The 16,144-nt window shown below is 48.5% G+C and overlaps 1 protein-coding gene across 1 annotated transcript in view; it reads left to right on the forward strand.

The window, feature by feature from the left end:
* The first annotated feature begins 2,805 nt into the window (after nucleotides 1-2,805).
* SLCO5A1 (solute carrier organic anion transporter family member 5A1) overlaps nucleotides 2,806-16,144 on the forward strand; it is a 64,239-nt gene continuing 50,900 nt past the window's right edge. The window contains exon 1 of the mRNA XM_048938923.1: nucleotides 2,806-3,833. Coding sequence (XP_048794880.1) covers nucleotides 2,912-3,833 — 922 coding nt within the window. The 5' untranslated portion in view covers nucleotides 2,806-2,911. The remainder of the gene's footprint in view (nucleotides 3,834-16,144) is intronic.

The raw sequence follows: 16,144 nt of genomic DNA on the forward strand, positions 1-16,144 counted from the left end.
AAACCCATCTGGACACTTTCCCGTGCAATCTGAGTGTGGCTAAGCTCATTTCTCATACTAAATAAGCTCTTTAGTTTAGATCTGCTGCCTGAAGTCTCAAACAAAAATGGAGCTGCTCTCAGAGCTGCCCTCAGGGGCTTGTTAGGACATAGTCTTGCTGAGGTTCCCTGAGGAGCTCTCACTTGTCCTCTCACTTTACACTCACAGTGCTTGCGTTCCAGGAGGACCCACAACCCATTAGTCTCCTAATGCACATCCTGTTTTGCTTATTGCTTTATTAATATTGGGCTGGGAATGAAGAGCAGATGTTGCCCAAAAATGGCAGCAGTGTTAGCGAAACAGGGAAGGAAGAAAAGCTGATTTATTTGCATCTGTGGTATAGTGGCTGCGTACAGGAAATTCTGAAGGAGAAGCAGACCCATTGGCCCCCAGAACCTTCAGCAGGGCTCTTTACTCTCCTCATGGCCTGGGACAGACCAGGGTCCAACACTTCACCAGGCATCAACAGCTCCCTGTGCCAGCAGAAGCATGTGATTCCCAAATCCATCACAGCCATAGCATGTGGCCTTTGGTCAGCCCACATCATTAACCTCACAAATGGAAACTATGTAGGTCACTCCAAAAGTAAGTTCTCCTATTTATTTCCATGATAACAACAATAGATACAAAGAGCAAAATAACACTATTCGATAGAGCAAATTCTCAGCTACAAAACTATTTCTCATAGTCACCACCACTAGCTGTACATTTTTCCCAGTGATGAATAAGAGCCTGCATGCTGAGCTCATAAAACAGTGCACCAGTGGAAGTGGCCCACTGTCACTGTGGTCACTACTGAAATGCAGCACCCACCGCCTCACTGTGCTTACATCCACTGTTTGATCTCCAGAAATGAATCTCAATTAAATCAGTGGGTGTGATTTTTTTCCACATGGAATAATTCAGTGACTCACCTTTGCTTCACAAGCACTTCCATGTCAGATGCCATTCTGTTGGACTGCCTCTCTGCAGCCATCTGTCACACAGCAACAAAATGTAATGGCATAGTGGCAGGAAGGTTCAATCTCTACTGCCATACCACCAACATCCACCACTGGTATTGCGGGCAACATAATAAAATAGGAGGCATTACTCTTGGAGCAGACTCTGTATACGCATGTGTCAGTGATGGGTCAGGGACCTTGTGTAGAATGAAGCACTGAGATGCAATGATCCTTGAGAAAACCAGCATAAAAGGCCCAACAACCACTGGACATGGGGTACCCTATAAACAGTAGAAGCGGGGTGAGAGCCTGGAAGGGAAAAGCATGGCTTGGGCTGTGCTGCGTTTGAGGTGGCTAAGTGCTATGTGGGCAGAAACAGCTACTGAGAACCAATCTAAAATAGACAATGGAATCTTATGGTCCTATTGACCGGGATTATGCATAAGTAAATCAATCTAATCACTTAAACGCTGCTTTTGTTCAGAGGAGAAACAAACCAAACTGAGATCCTGCAGCACATCCGAAAAGCACCAGGTGTTATCTCTTCAGAAATGCATAGGATATGATTTTCGCGCATTCTTTAGGATTATTTTATGGTAACGCTTAGGTCACAAAGAGGAATGTCTCAGTCAGTGCGTCCTCTGTCAGAGCACAACGCACGCCACAGCGTGCAGGAGCTTTTAAACCAGAGGAACTGGAGAGGAAACGAAAGCGTGACTGAGGACACGGCACATACCGGCAGGAGGGCACGAAGGGGAAACTCCCTGACGAGCGCACCCTGAACTGCGTTCCCCAGATGTGCGTGTATCCCACTTTCGGGCTCACGCTGCAGACAGGACCCTGCACAGCGCGGGCCGTCGGGTGCTTCTTTATTTCCCCTACGGAATCCCTTTGTTCTTTCTTCTCACTTCGCAACACACGCAGTAGTTAGTGTATCGCCCTCCGCAGATTTCACCTCCCTTACAAAGCACAGCGGAGCGCCCTCGGTGCCGCCCGGCGCTGCCAGAGGTGCCTTTTTGGCGGCGGGCCCGTCTCGCTCTCGGAACGGGACGCGAAGCGGCAGCGGGGCGGAGGTAGCCGGGCACCAGCCGGCGTCGCGACTCCGAGCCGGGCTGCGCTCGCGCCTGCGCTGCCCGGAGGCGGAGGCGGCCGGGGGGCACCGGGCTTGAGGCGCCGGCGGCGAGGGGCCGCGTTCCTCCCCGCCCGCCCCGAGTCGGAGACAAAGCGGACAAAGGAGCTCCCGCGCCCCACGCTCGGGTAGGCAGCACCGGGCGGGCTCCGGGGGGGCACGGCTCCCGCCCGGCTTTGTTCCCCTTACCCCCGCCCGTGCCGCTCCCCACCCCCCGCCGGGTGTTTATTTCTGCGCGGTTATTTTTAGGCTCGAAAATAAAAAGCGTGGCACGGCGACCTTTGGCGTAGGGTCGCGCTCCGCGGACACGCCTGTGCCTTATGTAAACCCGTGGAGGCGGTGGGCGCTCCCGGTGCGCGGAGGGGGGGGAGGGTGCAAAGCGCCGGGAGGTGCGCTGCTGATCGCCGCGTTGCTTTCCGTCCCGCAGCTCGGCGGTCCCCAGAGCTCCGTCAGCGGCGGTGCGAAGAGAGAGAGAGAGATCTCGAGAGCCAGAGCGAGCGAGGAGGATGCGGGCGGCGGAGCGGCGGGCGGATGCCGAGCGCGGCCGCGCGGCGGAGGGAATCGGGAGCCGCCGGCAGCGGGGCCGTCCCGGAGGGCGGGTGGCCCCTTGAGCGCGACAGAGGGAGGATGGAGCCAGAAGTGGCTCGGGCTGACACGTGCGGCCGCGGCTAGGGCCACCCCTGTCCCCTCCCTCCCTCCTCCCCTCCCCGCGATGCTGCACTACCGCCGGCTCTTTCAGCGCGTTCGACGCGCGGCGGCGATGGAGCCGAGCGGGCGGCTGTGAGGCGCGGCGCGCAGCATGGCCTCGGCGGACGGCGCGGCGCAGCAGCGTTGCCCCGGGGCGGAGCGGGCGGCGGCGGCGCGGTGCCGCAGCCTGCCGGCAATCGGCGGGGCGGCGCCCCTGGGCCGCGGGGCCGCGCTCGGCTCCCCCCTGGCGGCCGGGGGCGGCGGCGATGCCTCGCCGAGCGCCGGCGCCCCGGCGGCTCCCGAGGACGGGTCGGGCGCCGCCGGGACTGCCGGCACCCCGCCTGTCGCCGCCGCCGCCGCCATCGGGAGCTTCCCCCGGAGGACGGAGCCGGCGGCGGCCGGGAGAGGGGTGTCCCCCGGAGCCCCCCCGCCGCCTCCGCCGCCGCTGCTGCTGGCGGGGCCGCCGGGCAGAGCGTGCCTCCGGGCAGTGTTGGCGGACTCGCGCTTCTTCCTGGTGTGCATGTGCTTCCTGACCTTCATCCAGTCCCTCATGGTCTCCGGCTACCTGAGCAGCGTCATCACCACCATCGAGCGGAGATACAGCCTGAAGAGCTCGGAGTCGGGGCTGCTGGTCAGCTGCTTCGACATCGGGAGCCTGGTGGTGGTGGTGTTCATCAGCTACTTCGGGGGCCGCGGGCGCAGGCCGCTCTGGCTGGCCGTCGGGGGCTTCTTCATCGCCCTGGGGGCCGCTCTCTTCTCCCTACCTCACTTCATCTCCCCGCCGTACCAGATCCAGGAGCTGAACTCCTCCGTCAGCAACGAGGGCTTGTGCGTGACCGGCAACGGCACCGCCAAGGAGCAGTGGGACTCGCCGGCCTGCATCAAGGATTCCGGTGGGAACGATCACTCCCTCTATGTAGCTTTATTCATTTGTGCCCAAATTCTCATCGGCATGGGCTCCACACCCATCTATACCTTGGGACCAACCTACCTGGATGACAATGTCAAGAAAGAGAACTCCTCGCTTTACCTAGGTAAGGCATCTCTGGCTGAGCTCTGTGCCTTCTGAACAGCATCAGGTTGCCTTCCAAAGGAAACTTTCCAAGTAAATTTGCTGTGCTTTCCTGTGATAAAATGCCCTCCCCCTCCGTCCCTTTTCTTGTGGGATGGTGACCAGCAGTGACAGGTGAAGCTCAGGCAGTGTGTAACAGTGTGGAGCAGGACATCAGAGAAGGTCACCTTCCCCATCGTAAGCAGGTGACTTCTGCAATTAGTGCTACAGTTAGCTCAGCCCCTTCAACAGTGTTCTTTTTGCTAATGCAGAAAAAATGCATTTCTAAATTTTGGCCAGTGCCATTCATCTGGAGTATTTATAATGCTGATGTTTTATCAATACTTTGACAGATTTTTACATATTTTGTTTGTTTTGCTTTCCCAGAAGTTATTTAGCAATGAATTTTGGCAGGCATCAATAAGTCATGTGGGAACTCAGTTGGAAAGAACTTGGATATAACAGTAAGTGACACCTTCAGGGTTAGAGCTCAGTTACGGGAGCTCGAGGAACACCCCAAAGTTACAACCCTCTGCATTGGAGTTTGGCAGGTACAGGAGGTGTTCCTATCATGTGAGAAAGGATTTTCTTGGTTAACTATGTACTGAACTTATTTGGGGATTGGAGATGATAGGGAACACTGTACACTGTTGATAGTGTGCGTAGTATGAAGGAGGATTAGTTGTTCCCTGTGCTCTGCTGGTATCTTATGTGATTCTGTGAGAAATGAATCTCGGCCCTTCAAATCATTCTCAGATTAAGGGAGGCACTGATGGTGCTGGAAGAGCTGCTTAAGTGGTTGCTCAGCATTCCCATTGCCAGTTAATTTGCTGCATCTTTGCAATAACCTTGGAGGTAATCATTCCCTGTAAAATAGACATTTATGACAGGAACGCACATGGTGTGTGTGTAATTACTTTGTTAAGCGAAAGTTAATTATCCATATCTGTGTTTTTTATTCCCTGTGACCTATTCATCAGCAACACGACTGCTCCCTGAACCATTTTAAAGTCAGTTCTATGTGTAGTGTCTTGAGAAAGCCCTTAATGTTTTTGGGCTTCACAAGGAAGTGTAGGTATTAGCTGTGTTTTCTCTGCTGTTCTCGCAGCACTGCTGATCAGCCTGGTGAAATATTTTACACAGCATTTTCCTGTGCTCCCCAGCCTCTGAGAAAAGTGTGCTGGGATGGAAATCTAGCTTAGCCTGGAAGAACAAAGTGTCTCGTTGCTGAGGTCCATAACTGTAGTTTGGAGCAGTAGAGAGTGGGCTGAAGATTTTGGCAACAGGTAATTTCATACCACTCTTAAAAACAAGGGAAAAAGAGAGGGAATTGGCTGCAGGTGAGACAAGAAGGGCAAAGGAGAGGAGTGGAGTCAGAGGGAGAGAGCCCTAGTGGGGGGGAGGTAAGGTTATTGGAAATCCTCAGTGCAGGAGAAGCTGTGCTGCTGTGAATTTCTGCTGCCACAGGAAGTCATGGCAAAATGACTCAGGCAGCTTTTAATTGCTGCAGAGATCAGCCTTAAAGCCTTAGCAAAGGTAAAAGACACCAGCAACTGCTGGAAGGCTGTGGGTGAGCCAGGAGCCAGGTGATGAGTGCTGCTTTGATCTATACTGGGAATGTCCACATAGATGGGATGCTTGTGTGTAGTGAATGAGAAAAGTGAAGGTGAGATACTCAGCTGAAGTGTGAATGTGGGTTTTGTGCCAGCCATCTGATCTATCTGCTGGGAAATGAGAGTTAACATGAACACAAAGCACATTTAAAAGACTCACTAGTTGCTTCCTGTCAGTTTTTAAGCTATATAGTGTTTAAGTGCAGGAGTAAAATCTGAGTTCTGTGGAAAGAAAAAAAAATAGTTGGTCATGTTGGCGTGAGCAACCTGTGCTTGGTGCTTCTCTGAGGTTTGGAATGTTTCAGTTCTTGAAGAGACACCTTCATAGGCAGTGGGCAGCCTGGCCAGGCACACTGTGGGACCATAGAGGCAAGTGTGCTGATTGCCAGGGCTCCATCTAACCTAGCTTTGAATGCTGTGGATGTATGTAGCCAAAAGCTAACCAAAAATCTTGGGCTGGAATGTTTAGAGGTTTTGAAAAGAAGAGAAAGCCTGGTGAAAGCATTCCTTTCACACAAGGATGCTTCTCAGTGAAGATGGCTAATTTCAAACTAGAGGTATCCTCCAATGCAGAGTGTAAAGTCACCAGTGTGTTTGTTGGAAATCAGGCTGGTACTGCGTGCTGTGCTTTTTAATTAAAACAGATTTAAATACGTGTTCAACTGAAAAACATTTGTTAGGAAGCATGCACAAGAGAAAAGTTCCATGGATCTGCACAACTTCGGAGCACTTCCGCCCTTCCAGTTTGCCTGTTGACTGATGGATGGTGAAGTCCCCTCAGCATCACTAATCCTGATGCTGCAAAAGCTCACCTTATGTGGATGTGGAGGCTATTTTATTTATTTTTCAAGTTAATCCAGCTCAGGGCTCGAGTGGCAATAGCATATCCTCTTAAGTGTAGGCATGCAAGCTCAATGCGGACAGCTGTTTTAACATTCCTGGCTGGAAGTCCTCCTCTCAAAAACATATTTGGTGCTTATACATAGACTCTTGGCTGCCTGCACTCCAGTCCATCTGTCGGGGTGGCCAGGTGCCAGTTCGCAAGGTGGTGTGTTGCTTTTAGTAGGACAAAGGTGCCAAGGGGACGAGTGTCCGGGCGCTTGCACGGCAATGTGTGAGCTCACTCCTGTGGGATTTTTCTCCCTTGTGAAGCTCGGGGTGCTCAGCCCCTTGGCCTGGTGGGGCTTTGATGCTACAGGGCTGACCTGGAGAAAATGCGTGGCATCAGGCTTGGAAGCAAGCCGGGATTATAGCAGGTGCCTGGGAAATGCAAGGACTGACTCCCTTAAACATAGATAATCCGAAATGGAAGGTACACATCTTCTGTAGAAACCGCTGAACCACTAAGTTGTAGAATCACAGAATATCCCAAATTGGAAGGGGCTCATGAGGGTCATCGAGTCCAACTCCTCCTGGCTCCACACAGGACAGCCCAAAAATCAGACCACAAAGTTGTCATTGTCTGCGCCTCAAATCTTGTCCTCTGGTGCTTGGCTGTAGGGTAGAGTACCCCAGGCATGCAGCTTGTTCTTGAAGGTACATCAGGGTGAAAACTCTTCCAGTTCACATTCAGAGTCAGATTGGACTTCTAAAGGCTTTTTATACCTTGCTGTCCAATTCTGAAACTTAAACACAGTGGAGTGTTTTTTTTTTTTTTTTTTTTAGGGATCTGATAGTTTGTCTTGACTGTGAGGTCATTCTGCACTTGCATTATGAACTATAGGAGCTGTTCCTGGAATTAGCTGTGGTACTTGGAAGGTTTTGTAGTGGCATTATGGTGCCTGAATAATTTTAAAATGTTTTACTTCTTTTGCAAGTGCCTATTGTAATAACAAAAGAATTTACTTAGAAAATTCATACATAAGAGGACAGTATGGGAATTTACAGAAGTATTGCACTGATGAGAATATTTCAGCATTCAGAAATATCTGGCTTTCACTAGTAACCTCCAGAAAGGACTTGTAGATGGATTAGTTGTTATGCTAAGGATGCTTTATTGTCTTATTCAAGAATGCTGTTAGCTGGTGATGATGGGTTATTAGCAAATGGCCTATGCAGATTTAGCAGAAGGTAGGCTTTCAGTAGTTTAGAGAAGAAACAATAATTATGAAATGCAAGGATAAAGCTTTTATGAGAAAACAGCAGAAAAAACGTATAGATGTATGTAACTGAGGTTGGTGCAGATAATGGCATGAGAACTAGGGAAGTAAAGTCCTTTCCTGCCCTGGAAGAAGAATAAATATTTAGACGTGTTTCTAAAATACTTGGACTCCGTCTTTGTTTTCAGGAGGACCATTTGTGGATTGCTATTTCTAACATTAGCAGAAGAGTATCAAAGCTGAAATTGGCAAAAATGCTCACCAGCGTTTTTTATTGCTCACTGGATTTCCTGTTTAAAAGAGCAGTGAGCTCAGGTTGTTCTCAGCTGTGGGATCGGTTTATCTGAGTGAAAACTACACCTTAGTTCATCCGTGGGCTGATGCTCAGAGCTGCCCATGAGCAGCTGTTTGCTTTCTGGGAGCAGGGCAGGCTGCAGCTGGGCACCGTGCTCTCAGACCATTACAGCCTCTCAGGGTGCAGCTGAGGGGGCTGCGCGTACGCATGGATCGGATTGAGCTCTGTTCCCACGCAGATGATTTATTACTCGGAACATTGAGTATTGTGCTTCTCTGGCATTTCTGTAACCTCCTTTATGTTAAAATGCTGATCAGGCAGCAGACACGGTTTGTAATAATTACTTGAAGTTCAGCTATGCAGTTTTATTGCCTTATTCTGCAGCTGAGGTGGGGCCCAGGAACATGAAGCTCCTGGAAGTACCAGCCTCATTGACTGCATTTGCTTAGACCTTCTGGGCCTGGGAGTGCCCCTTCTTCTTGCTGGTGCTCAGGAATGCTGCTTGCTTAGAGCAGGGCTCCTCTCCTCCCAGGAGAGCTCTGCCGCCGACCTGATTCTGGCAGACAAGTGTCTGGGCTTGCAGAGCTCCCCAGAGAAGCCTGGAAACTTAGACATGAAAGCAGCCTTTGAGCACTGGCTTGTCTGTACCTTCTCCCAGGGACTGAATGGTTGGGATCCAGTGTCTAGTTACCTTGTGGCTGGAAACTTCAGCCCCATACACTGATTGTTTTGTAAAGAGTCCCTGTAATTGCTGCTGCTGCTGCAGGTGGGTTCGTTCCAAGTTGCCAGGGATACTAAATGTGTTTCCCTTAACTCTTATGCAGTAGCCCCTGTACCTTGCCAACCTTTGTTTGTGGGTGTGTAAGCTGTATGAGTTCTTATGCAGTCAAAGGAGAGGAGAATCTCATATGGGTGGGCAGACAGAGTTGCTCTGTCCCATCACACAGAGCTAAATAGCTTTCTGATTTGACTGCATAAGGAGTGCAGGTGGGGTTGTAAACCAGGCTTAAGCTGCCAGCATCTCCAAGTTTTGATCAGGAAATTTTTAAAGCAGTTTAATGGATTTCATCCACAGATTTTAAAGGAGCAGGAAAGTGACTCTGTCATGTGAGAATCTTTCTTTGGTTTCATACTTTGCTTTTAAACCTGTTCTTAATCTTTCATCCTGATAACATTTTTAAAACTTTTATTAAACATAGAAGGCATGAACTCAGTTTTGATCTTCGCTTTTAAATTATTTTTACATTCCTTTTGAAAGTACTCAAGAAGTAACCATGCGGAACCAGCTCCTGCTCCAGTCAGTTGCTCTGGCACTGCTGCCTTTACTGACTGGGGGTGCTCAAGGCCAGGTTGGATGGGGCCCTGGACAGCCTGATCTGGCAGGTGGCATTCCTGCCCACAGCAGGGGGTTGGGACTGCGTCATCTTTAAGGTCCCTTCCAACCCATCTCATTCTTTGAGTCTATGAATCTGCAGTGGTTGGGATGAGCTCAGCCTGTGGCTGCTGAGGGAACAAGCCACAAGCAATTGATGCTGTGTGTGCTGAGGGCAGGGCAGGCTGGTGGCCTTTCTCCCAGTGAATCTCCCCTGGAGTTTGTCAGTTTCAGCTCCCAGCCCAAGGGTGCCTCTGCAAACCCATCCACATCCACAGAGGGGCCAGGACTGGGCTCTGCAGCCTCGATGCAGCATGGAGATTGTCAGCCAGCCAGACCCATGCCCCGGCCCCTCCTGAGAGCCCAGGAATAAAAAGGACATTTCCCATGATGGGAAAGAATATGTCAACGTGCTGCAGCACAGAGAGGTATGTGCTATGTCTTGCTTTGTTGCTGAGTCTGTGCATCTGTTGTGCTGTCACAGGGCCAGAAATCCATGCACGCTGCACAGTGCTAGTGAGAGAGCTTGTGGATATGGGTTTTTCTTCCTCCCTTCAGCCTCTCCACAAGCTGAGAGGTGTGAGCACAAAACTCTGGTGCTGCTGTGTGCTGCTCCTGCACTTGGCAGTCTGATCCCAAGCACCAGCTCTCACCTCCTGATTGGCACCAAGACGCATAACATGGTGGAAAACATTGCGCTCCAGTGGGAATTCCATTGTGACTTGTCTGCTGGGGAATCTGGAGGAGATGCCATTAGGGAAAAAAAAGCACAACCATGGGTACTTATACTGTGATTTGAACAAGCTGATATGAAAATTACTGAAGGAAGATAAACGCTCCTATGCTGTTCCACTATGCTTCTCCTCTCCATTTTCCTGTACACCTTGCTTTGCTGAGACATTTTTTGATCTCTTCCATTTTCCCTCTGCCTGTATTTATTGATTTTAAGGCTTGCTTCACCTTGCAGCATGCACAGGACCTCAGCTACAGATAGTTCTGCTCTTGGGGTCTGCACCCATCAGTACTTGCAAGTCTGGAGTGACAGCTTTGGGAGTCTCAGCATTTTCTTAACATCCAGTGCTGCTCTGGAACCAGCTCCCAGCTCTCCACTTGTTTGAATTTAGTCAGCTCTTTGTTAGGCTGGTGACTACTTTCTATATCTATGTGTCTGTTTTCAGTGAATTTATTCTAATAGATAAAGGTATATCCCATAGGGATTCTCCTTGTTGCATCCTATCCTTTTTGGATTTGTTAAACTGTATTCTCTGGAGTCAGAATATTTCATATAATCCATATAATAGCTGAGCATATCCTCTGGTGGATATTGGGCCAGGTCTTGGTGTTTGCTGCTATAGTTTATCGCTGTTTTTCCCAGATCTACTTGGTGTTTTCCCTTGGGTTTCATGCAGGCACTTGGAGGTGCCAGAGTGCTCCTGAAGCCAAGGGCTCTGAATAATACCTAGCTTCCCACTTCTCCTTTTTCTGTTTTTCAGTCCCAGGTTGAAGTTTGAATGCTGGACCTCCTCAGCAGTCCTTTAAAGAAATGTGCGTGTGTGTAGATAAAGCACAGTAGATAGTGAAAGAGTTGTGAGCACTCTATGGAGATTGCTTGACCTGTGATTACTCGCACAGAATGTGCTAAGCAAGCCTTGTTTGTGTCCAAAGTGTATCTCTGGAGGAAATACTCTGTAAGATATTATCTGAGGTTGCTGTATAGCAAGCTTTCCTTGTCCTTAAAGAGAAATTGCTCTGTTCAGCTGAGCTGTTGTCTGGGTAGGTTTTGCTATATATCGGACAGCTCAAAACAGTGCCTCTTCCATCAGAAGTCCCAAAGGAATGAGCTCAGAGCCTCACAGGTCAAATACAAGAGAAATTCGTGAGGATGCTCTTTAGACTGCGGAGAAACCAGGAAATGTTAAGGAGAAGGGAGGGTTTCATGTTTGTGGCACAGCACTCTGCTCAGAAAATGCCCCCAGCGATTCAGGTGGAGACAGTCAGAGAGCTTCTCCTCCATCTGGACTGTCACAAGTCCATGGGACCGGATGGGCTGCACCCTCGGGTGCTGAGGGAGCTGGCAGAGGTGATTGCTGAGCCCCTCTCGGCCATCTATCAGCGCTCCTGGTTGACTAGTGAGGTCCCAGAGGATTGGAGGCTTGCTGATGTGACTCCTATCTTCAAGAGGGGCTGTAAGGAGGATCCGGGGAACTATAGACCTGTTAACCTGACCTCAGTACCAGGGAAAGTTATGGAGCAAATCATCTTGGATGAGACTGCACGGCATGTGCGTGGTGTCCAGGGGATCAGGCCCAGCCAACACGGGTTCGTGAAAGGCAGGTCGTGTTTGACCAACCTCATCTCCTCCTATGCTGGGTGACCAGTCTGATAGATGAGGGAAGGGCTGTTGATGTAGTCTGCCTAGACTTCAACAAAGCCTTTGACATGGTCCCTCACAGGCTTCTTCTGGGGAAACTGGCTGCCCGTGGTCTGAACAGATATACACTTCTTTGGGTAAGGAACTGGCTACAGGGCCGTGCCCAGCGGGTCGTGGTGAATGAAGTCCAGCTGGCGACCCGTTTCAAGTGGTGTCCCCCAGGGGTCAGTACTGGAGCCCATCTTGTTTAGTATCTTTATTGATGACCTAGATGAGGGGATTGAGTGCACCCTCAGTAAGTTTGCAGACGAGACCAAGCTGGGAGGTGGTGTTGATCTGCCTGAGGGTAGGGCGGCCCTTCAGAGGGATTTAGACAGGTTGGATCACTGGGCTGAGGTGAATGGGGTGAGGTTCAACAAGGCCAAGTGCCAGGTCCTGCACTTTGGGCACAACAACCCCATGCAGTGTTATAGGCTTGGGGATGAGCGGCTGGATGAGTGTGAAGAAGAGAAGGACCTGAGGGTGTTGGTTGATGCTCGGCTGAACATGAGCCGACAGTGTGCCCAGGTGGCCAAGAGGGCCAACGGCATCCTGGCCTGCATTAGAACTAGTGTGGCCAGCAGGAGCAGGGAGGTGATCATCCCCCTCTACTCAGCACTGGTGAGGCCGCACCTCGAGTACTGTGTTCAGTTTTGGGCTCCTCACTACAGGAAAGATGTTGAGGTCCTGGGGCGTGTCCAGAGAAGGGCAACAAAACTGGTGAGGGGTCTGGAGCACAAGTCTTATGAGGAGCGGCTGAGGGAGCTGGGATTGTTCAGTGTGGAGAAGAAGAGGCTCAGGGGAGACCTCACTGCACTCTACAACTTCCTGAAGGGAGGTTGTGGTGAGGAGGGATTTGGCCTCTTCTCCCAGGCAATGAGCAGAACAAGGGGTAATGGCCAGAAGTTGTATCAGAGGAGGTTTGGGTTGAACATAAGGAAGAACTTTTTCTGTCAGAGAGTGGTCAGGCACTGGAATGGCTGCCCAGGGAGGTGGTGGAGTCGCTGTCCCTGGCAGTGTTCAAGAGGTGTCTGGTTGATGTGCTGCATGATATGGTTTAGTGCTAGTGGTAGCAATGGAGATGAGGAGACGGCTGGACTGGATGATCTTACAGGTTCTTTCCAACCTTGTGATTCTATGGTTCTATGACTCACCATGCTACGGTGGGAAGAGCTGGAGGTGATGCTGCCAGTGAGTCCCAGAACGTGGCTTATCCTCCCCTGGTACCTCAATATCAAAAGAATAATCAGGAAAGTTTGCCATTTTCTGATTTTAATCTATCTTTATGTTTCTGCTCCTTACTTTATTCCAGCGAGGGAAAAAGAAGTTTAGTAGTGATGCTGAAGTCAGCTGCAAGAAGACCACCAATTCCCATTTTAAGAGGTAAAAAAAAAATCACCTACTGTAGAAGATGGCAACATAATTCTGCAGATTCTAAATTTTGTAAAACTGATGGGCAATTTGCATCAACTTGATTTAATGCAGCTGCTTAGTGGTAAAAATAGTGAGGGTATCCCTAGAGAAATTGTGTAGTCATGGGGGAATAGAGATAACACATGAGGTTTTGAGTCTGCAGTATGATAGTGCTGATGCACACAGGCTGAGATATTTATCTATGAGATTGTTATTGGCCTAAAAATAGGAATTTCAGAAAATTAAGTTTCTTATCTTAATGCATTACTGAGCACAGAATGTGAGCTTTTGGGGTTGTCCACACACCAATGGGTGTTGCTTTGTTACCCATCTGAAACCGAAACCCTCTCTCCTTGAGAGGAATATTAGTTCTGTTCTACACCTACTGAGCCCATGCAGAATTTCAAATAAAGACTTTTCTTCATTAGCATTGGCTTCTTTCTATACCTGATACGTATTAGCAATTGATCTGTGGCACTGAGGTATGTGGTTTAGTAGACATGGTAGTGATGGTTAGGCTAGATGATCTTGGTGGTCTTTTCAAACCTCAATGATTGTATGATTTTTGCTTAGATTTGGATGTTCTTTGTTTTTATTGAGTTTATGGGTAAGAGTTTCAGGTTTGGGCATTCAGAAGCAAGTAGGACACAGCAAGCAGGGAGTCATTCCACCTTGAGTGGGGGGAAAAAAACAAGACCAAAAAAAGACTGGATAAAGGAACTGCACCCATGCACTTGAGTTCAGCCTTTTGTGAGAAATGAGGTGAAAGTAATTGTCTGGTATTTGCCCACCCACCTAATATGAAAGGAGTTGAAAAAAGCCTTTACACTTGTTGTGCGAGAGGGGTTCTGTACATTTGTGCCTTTTCAGCCTGCGGTAAGGTAGGAGATTCAGTGTACAAGAAAAAAACAGAAGAATATATGAAGTAATGTATTTGAAAGAGTTTCTGCCCTGATTTAGTTAGAGCAGCTATTACTCCTTTAGTTAAATAGCACTATTTTCACTGGAAAATGGACTATTTGGATAGGGTGAAAATGAACTGTTTGTGATCTGTATTTAACTTCCCTTTATCTTTATTCCTCTTTTCATCCTTCCCTGCACCTCCGTTTTCTGAACTTAAAACCTGCAGAAGAGGAGCATTCTGTGTACTGAAGCAGTGCAATGCTTTCAAGAAAACCCCATATTTTGTCTCTCAGTTATACGCTATTTGTATACATCTCTGGAGGAAAAAGTCAGGAAGAAATGTTTCGGGTTGACGTTCTCTCAGTATGTGAGAAATAACATTTCACTGTTTGCCCAGGTCAGCACACTGAAATGTTTTGCTATCTGTGGGGTCAGAGCTGACAAGTTCCTCATAGGAGGAGAAGACATAACTGGCACAGCCAGTGGGAGGACTGATGGATGGTCATGGTAGAGAAGTTTGATAGCCATGAGGTTTACATTAGCAGATAGACATCCTCCACTGTGAGCCAGCTGCCCTTTGTTTGAATTGTGCCTGACAGGAAAAAAAAAAAAAAAAAAAAAGGTGTAGTAATTAGGAATGTAGTGAATTTCCTATGTCTACTTTAATAAGATGCTCAGATGGGCTTCTTTGTGGTCTGATTATAAAGATTTCTCTGAAGTATGACTTTGGGGCTAAGCAACTCTTCTAGAGCTGGATTAATGCCTGCTGCGTAGCCTGTCCAGGGATATTAGAAGAATTAGTAGCGTGGCATTAGAAGAGATGGTAGCAACACGGCTCTTGTGACTGTCAGAGTCCCTGGCTGCTTTTCAGATTGCTTTCTGCTGCTTTGGTACTGAATAGAAGGTGGACCACGAGGGGCAGAGTGGTTATTTTTGTATGCAGAGAACTGCAAAATAATACAGTTCTGCCCTTAATTTTGGCTATATTGCGTTCCCACTGAATTAAACCCCAAAGGCTTGTTGACTTCTTTGCTTCCCCTTCCCCCATTTCTTTGGATCTTGGGGAGTGGACAGCTGGTTGCTTTGTGCTGTGGGAGCTGTGCCTTAGAGACTGTGTGTGTGGGAGTGATGTTACGAGGCAGTCTCTTAGCACAACCCCTTGGTTATGTGCTGTATATTCTTGTCATACACAGTGCCAAAATAGACAGTAATCCTCTTACGTGGGATTGTGAAGCAAGTAATAATAGAGCACAAGTCAGTGTCATCAGTTCAGGGCTCGTTTTTTGGCAAACACATTTGTCATTTGTATCTCCCAGATTCCTTGTTACTTCTTAATCTTTATATTAACTAAAGTCCTCTCTCCAGCTGAAAATATTAATGTTTCACAGTAGTAATGTCAGTTGCAATAAAGACCTCTCTATTCATGTTTCTAATTGATGTGCTTGCTTTAAAAAGGCCACAGAGATTTTCATTTTTGTAATTCAGCTTATTTCCTAATGTAAGAAATTCAGCTGGAGAAAAACTAGATCACTTAGGTTGCACAAAACACTTCAGCTGCCTTTGGAGGCACCCTGAAAAGCCCTGAACACTCTGGATTCCTGTCTCTGAGCTGCTCATCTGATTTAGAGCACATGGGGCTGGCTGCTCTGCAGCAGGGCCCAGGAGAAGTGTATACTGGGGGAAGAAGCAATTAGCTGTGCACCAAGGGGATTCAGAGCAGAAAGGAAGGGCTGGAGGCATTTAGTTAATATTAATGCTTTCGTGCTTCTGACGGCCAGAGCCATGGTGAGTTCCTGCTGTCTTGGCCCCGTGGTTCTGAAGATTGGCATCCAATGAACGTTAGATTTAGAGAAGCTTTTGAGAAGAGTTAATAAATCACTGCTAACTGTAGACACGTGCATCTTCCCTCTGAAGATAATGAGGCACACCTGATGCTGAGTGAGAGCAGGAGCAGACCTGTAAAGCTTTTTCATTCTTAAACAGATAGCGTATCGTCTTGGAATTTTTGTACAAAATTTAATAAATCTAAAATAATGAAAATGCACATGGTCTATTAAAAATTTCTCAACTCACCAAGTCAGCTAGGAGAAAATAAAACAGGTGTCTTTTTCCGTTGTGAAAACAATTTGGGAATTCATGACAATTTTCTTTATCTGAATTTGATGGCAGAAGAACTTTAGATGGAAAAA

This window comes from Lagopus muta, chromosome 3 (genome assembly GCF_023343835.1).
Source record: "Lagopus muta isolate bLagMut1 chromosome 3, bLagMut1 primary, whole genome shotgun sequence".
In the NCBI taxonomy this organism is placed as follows: domain Eukaryota; kingdom Metazoa; phylum Chordata; class Aves; order Galliformes; family Phasianidae; genus Lagopus; species Lagopus muta.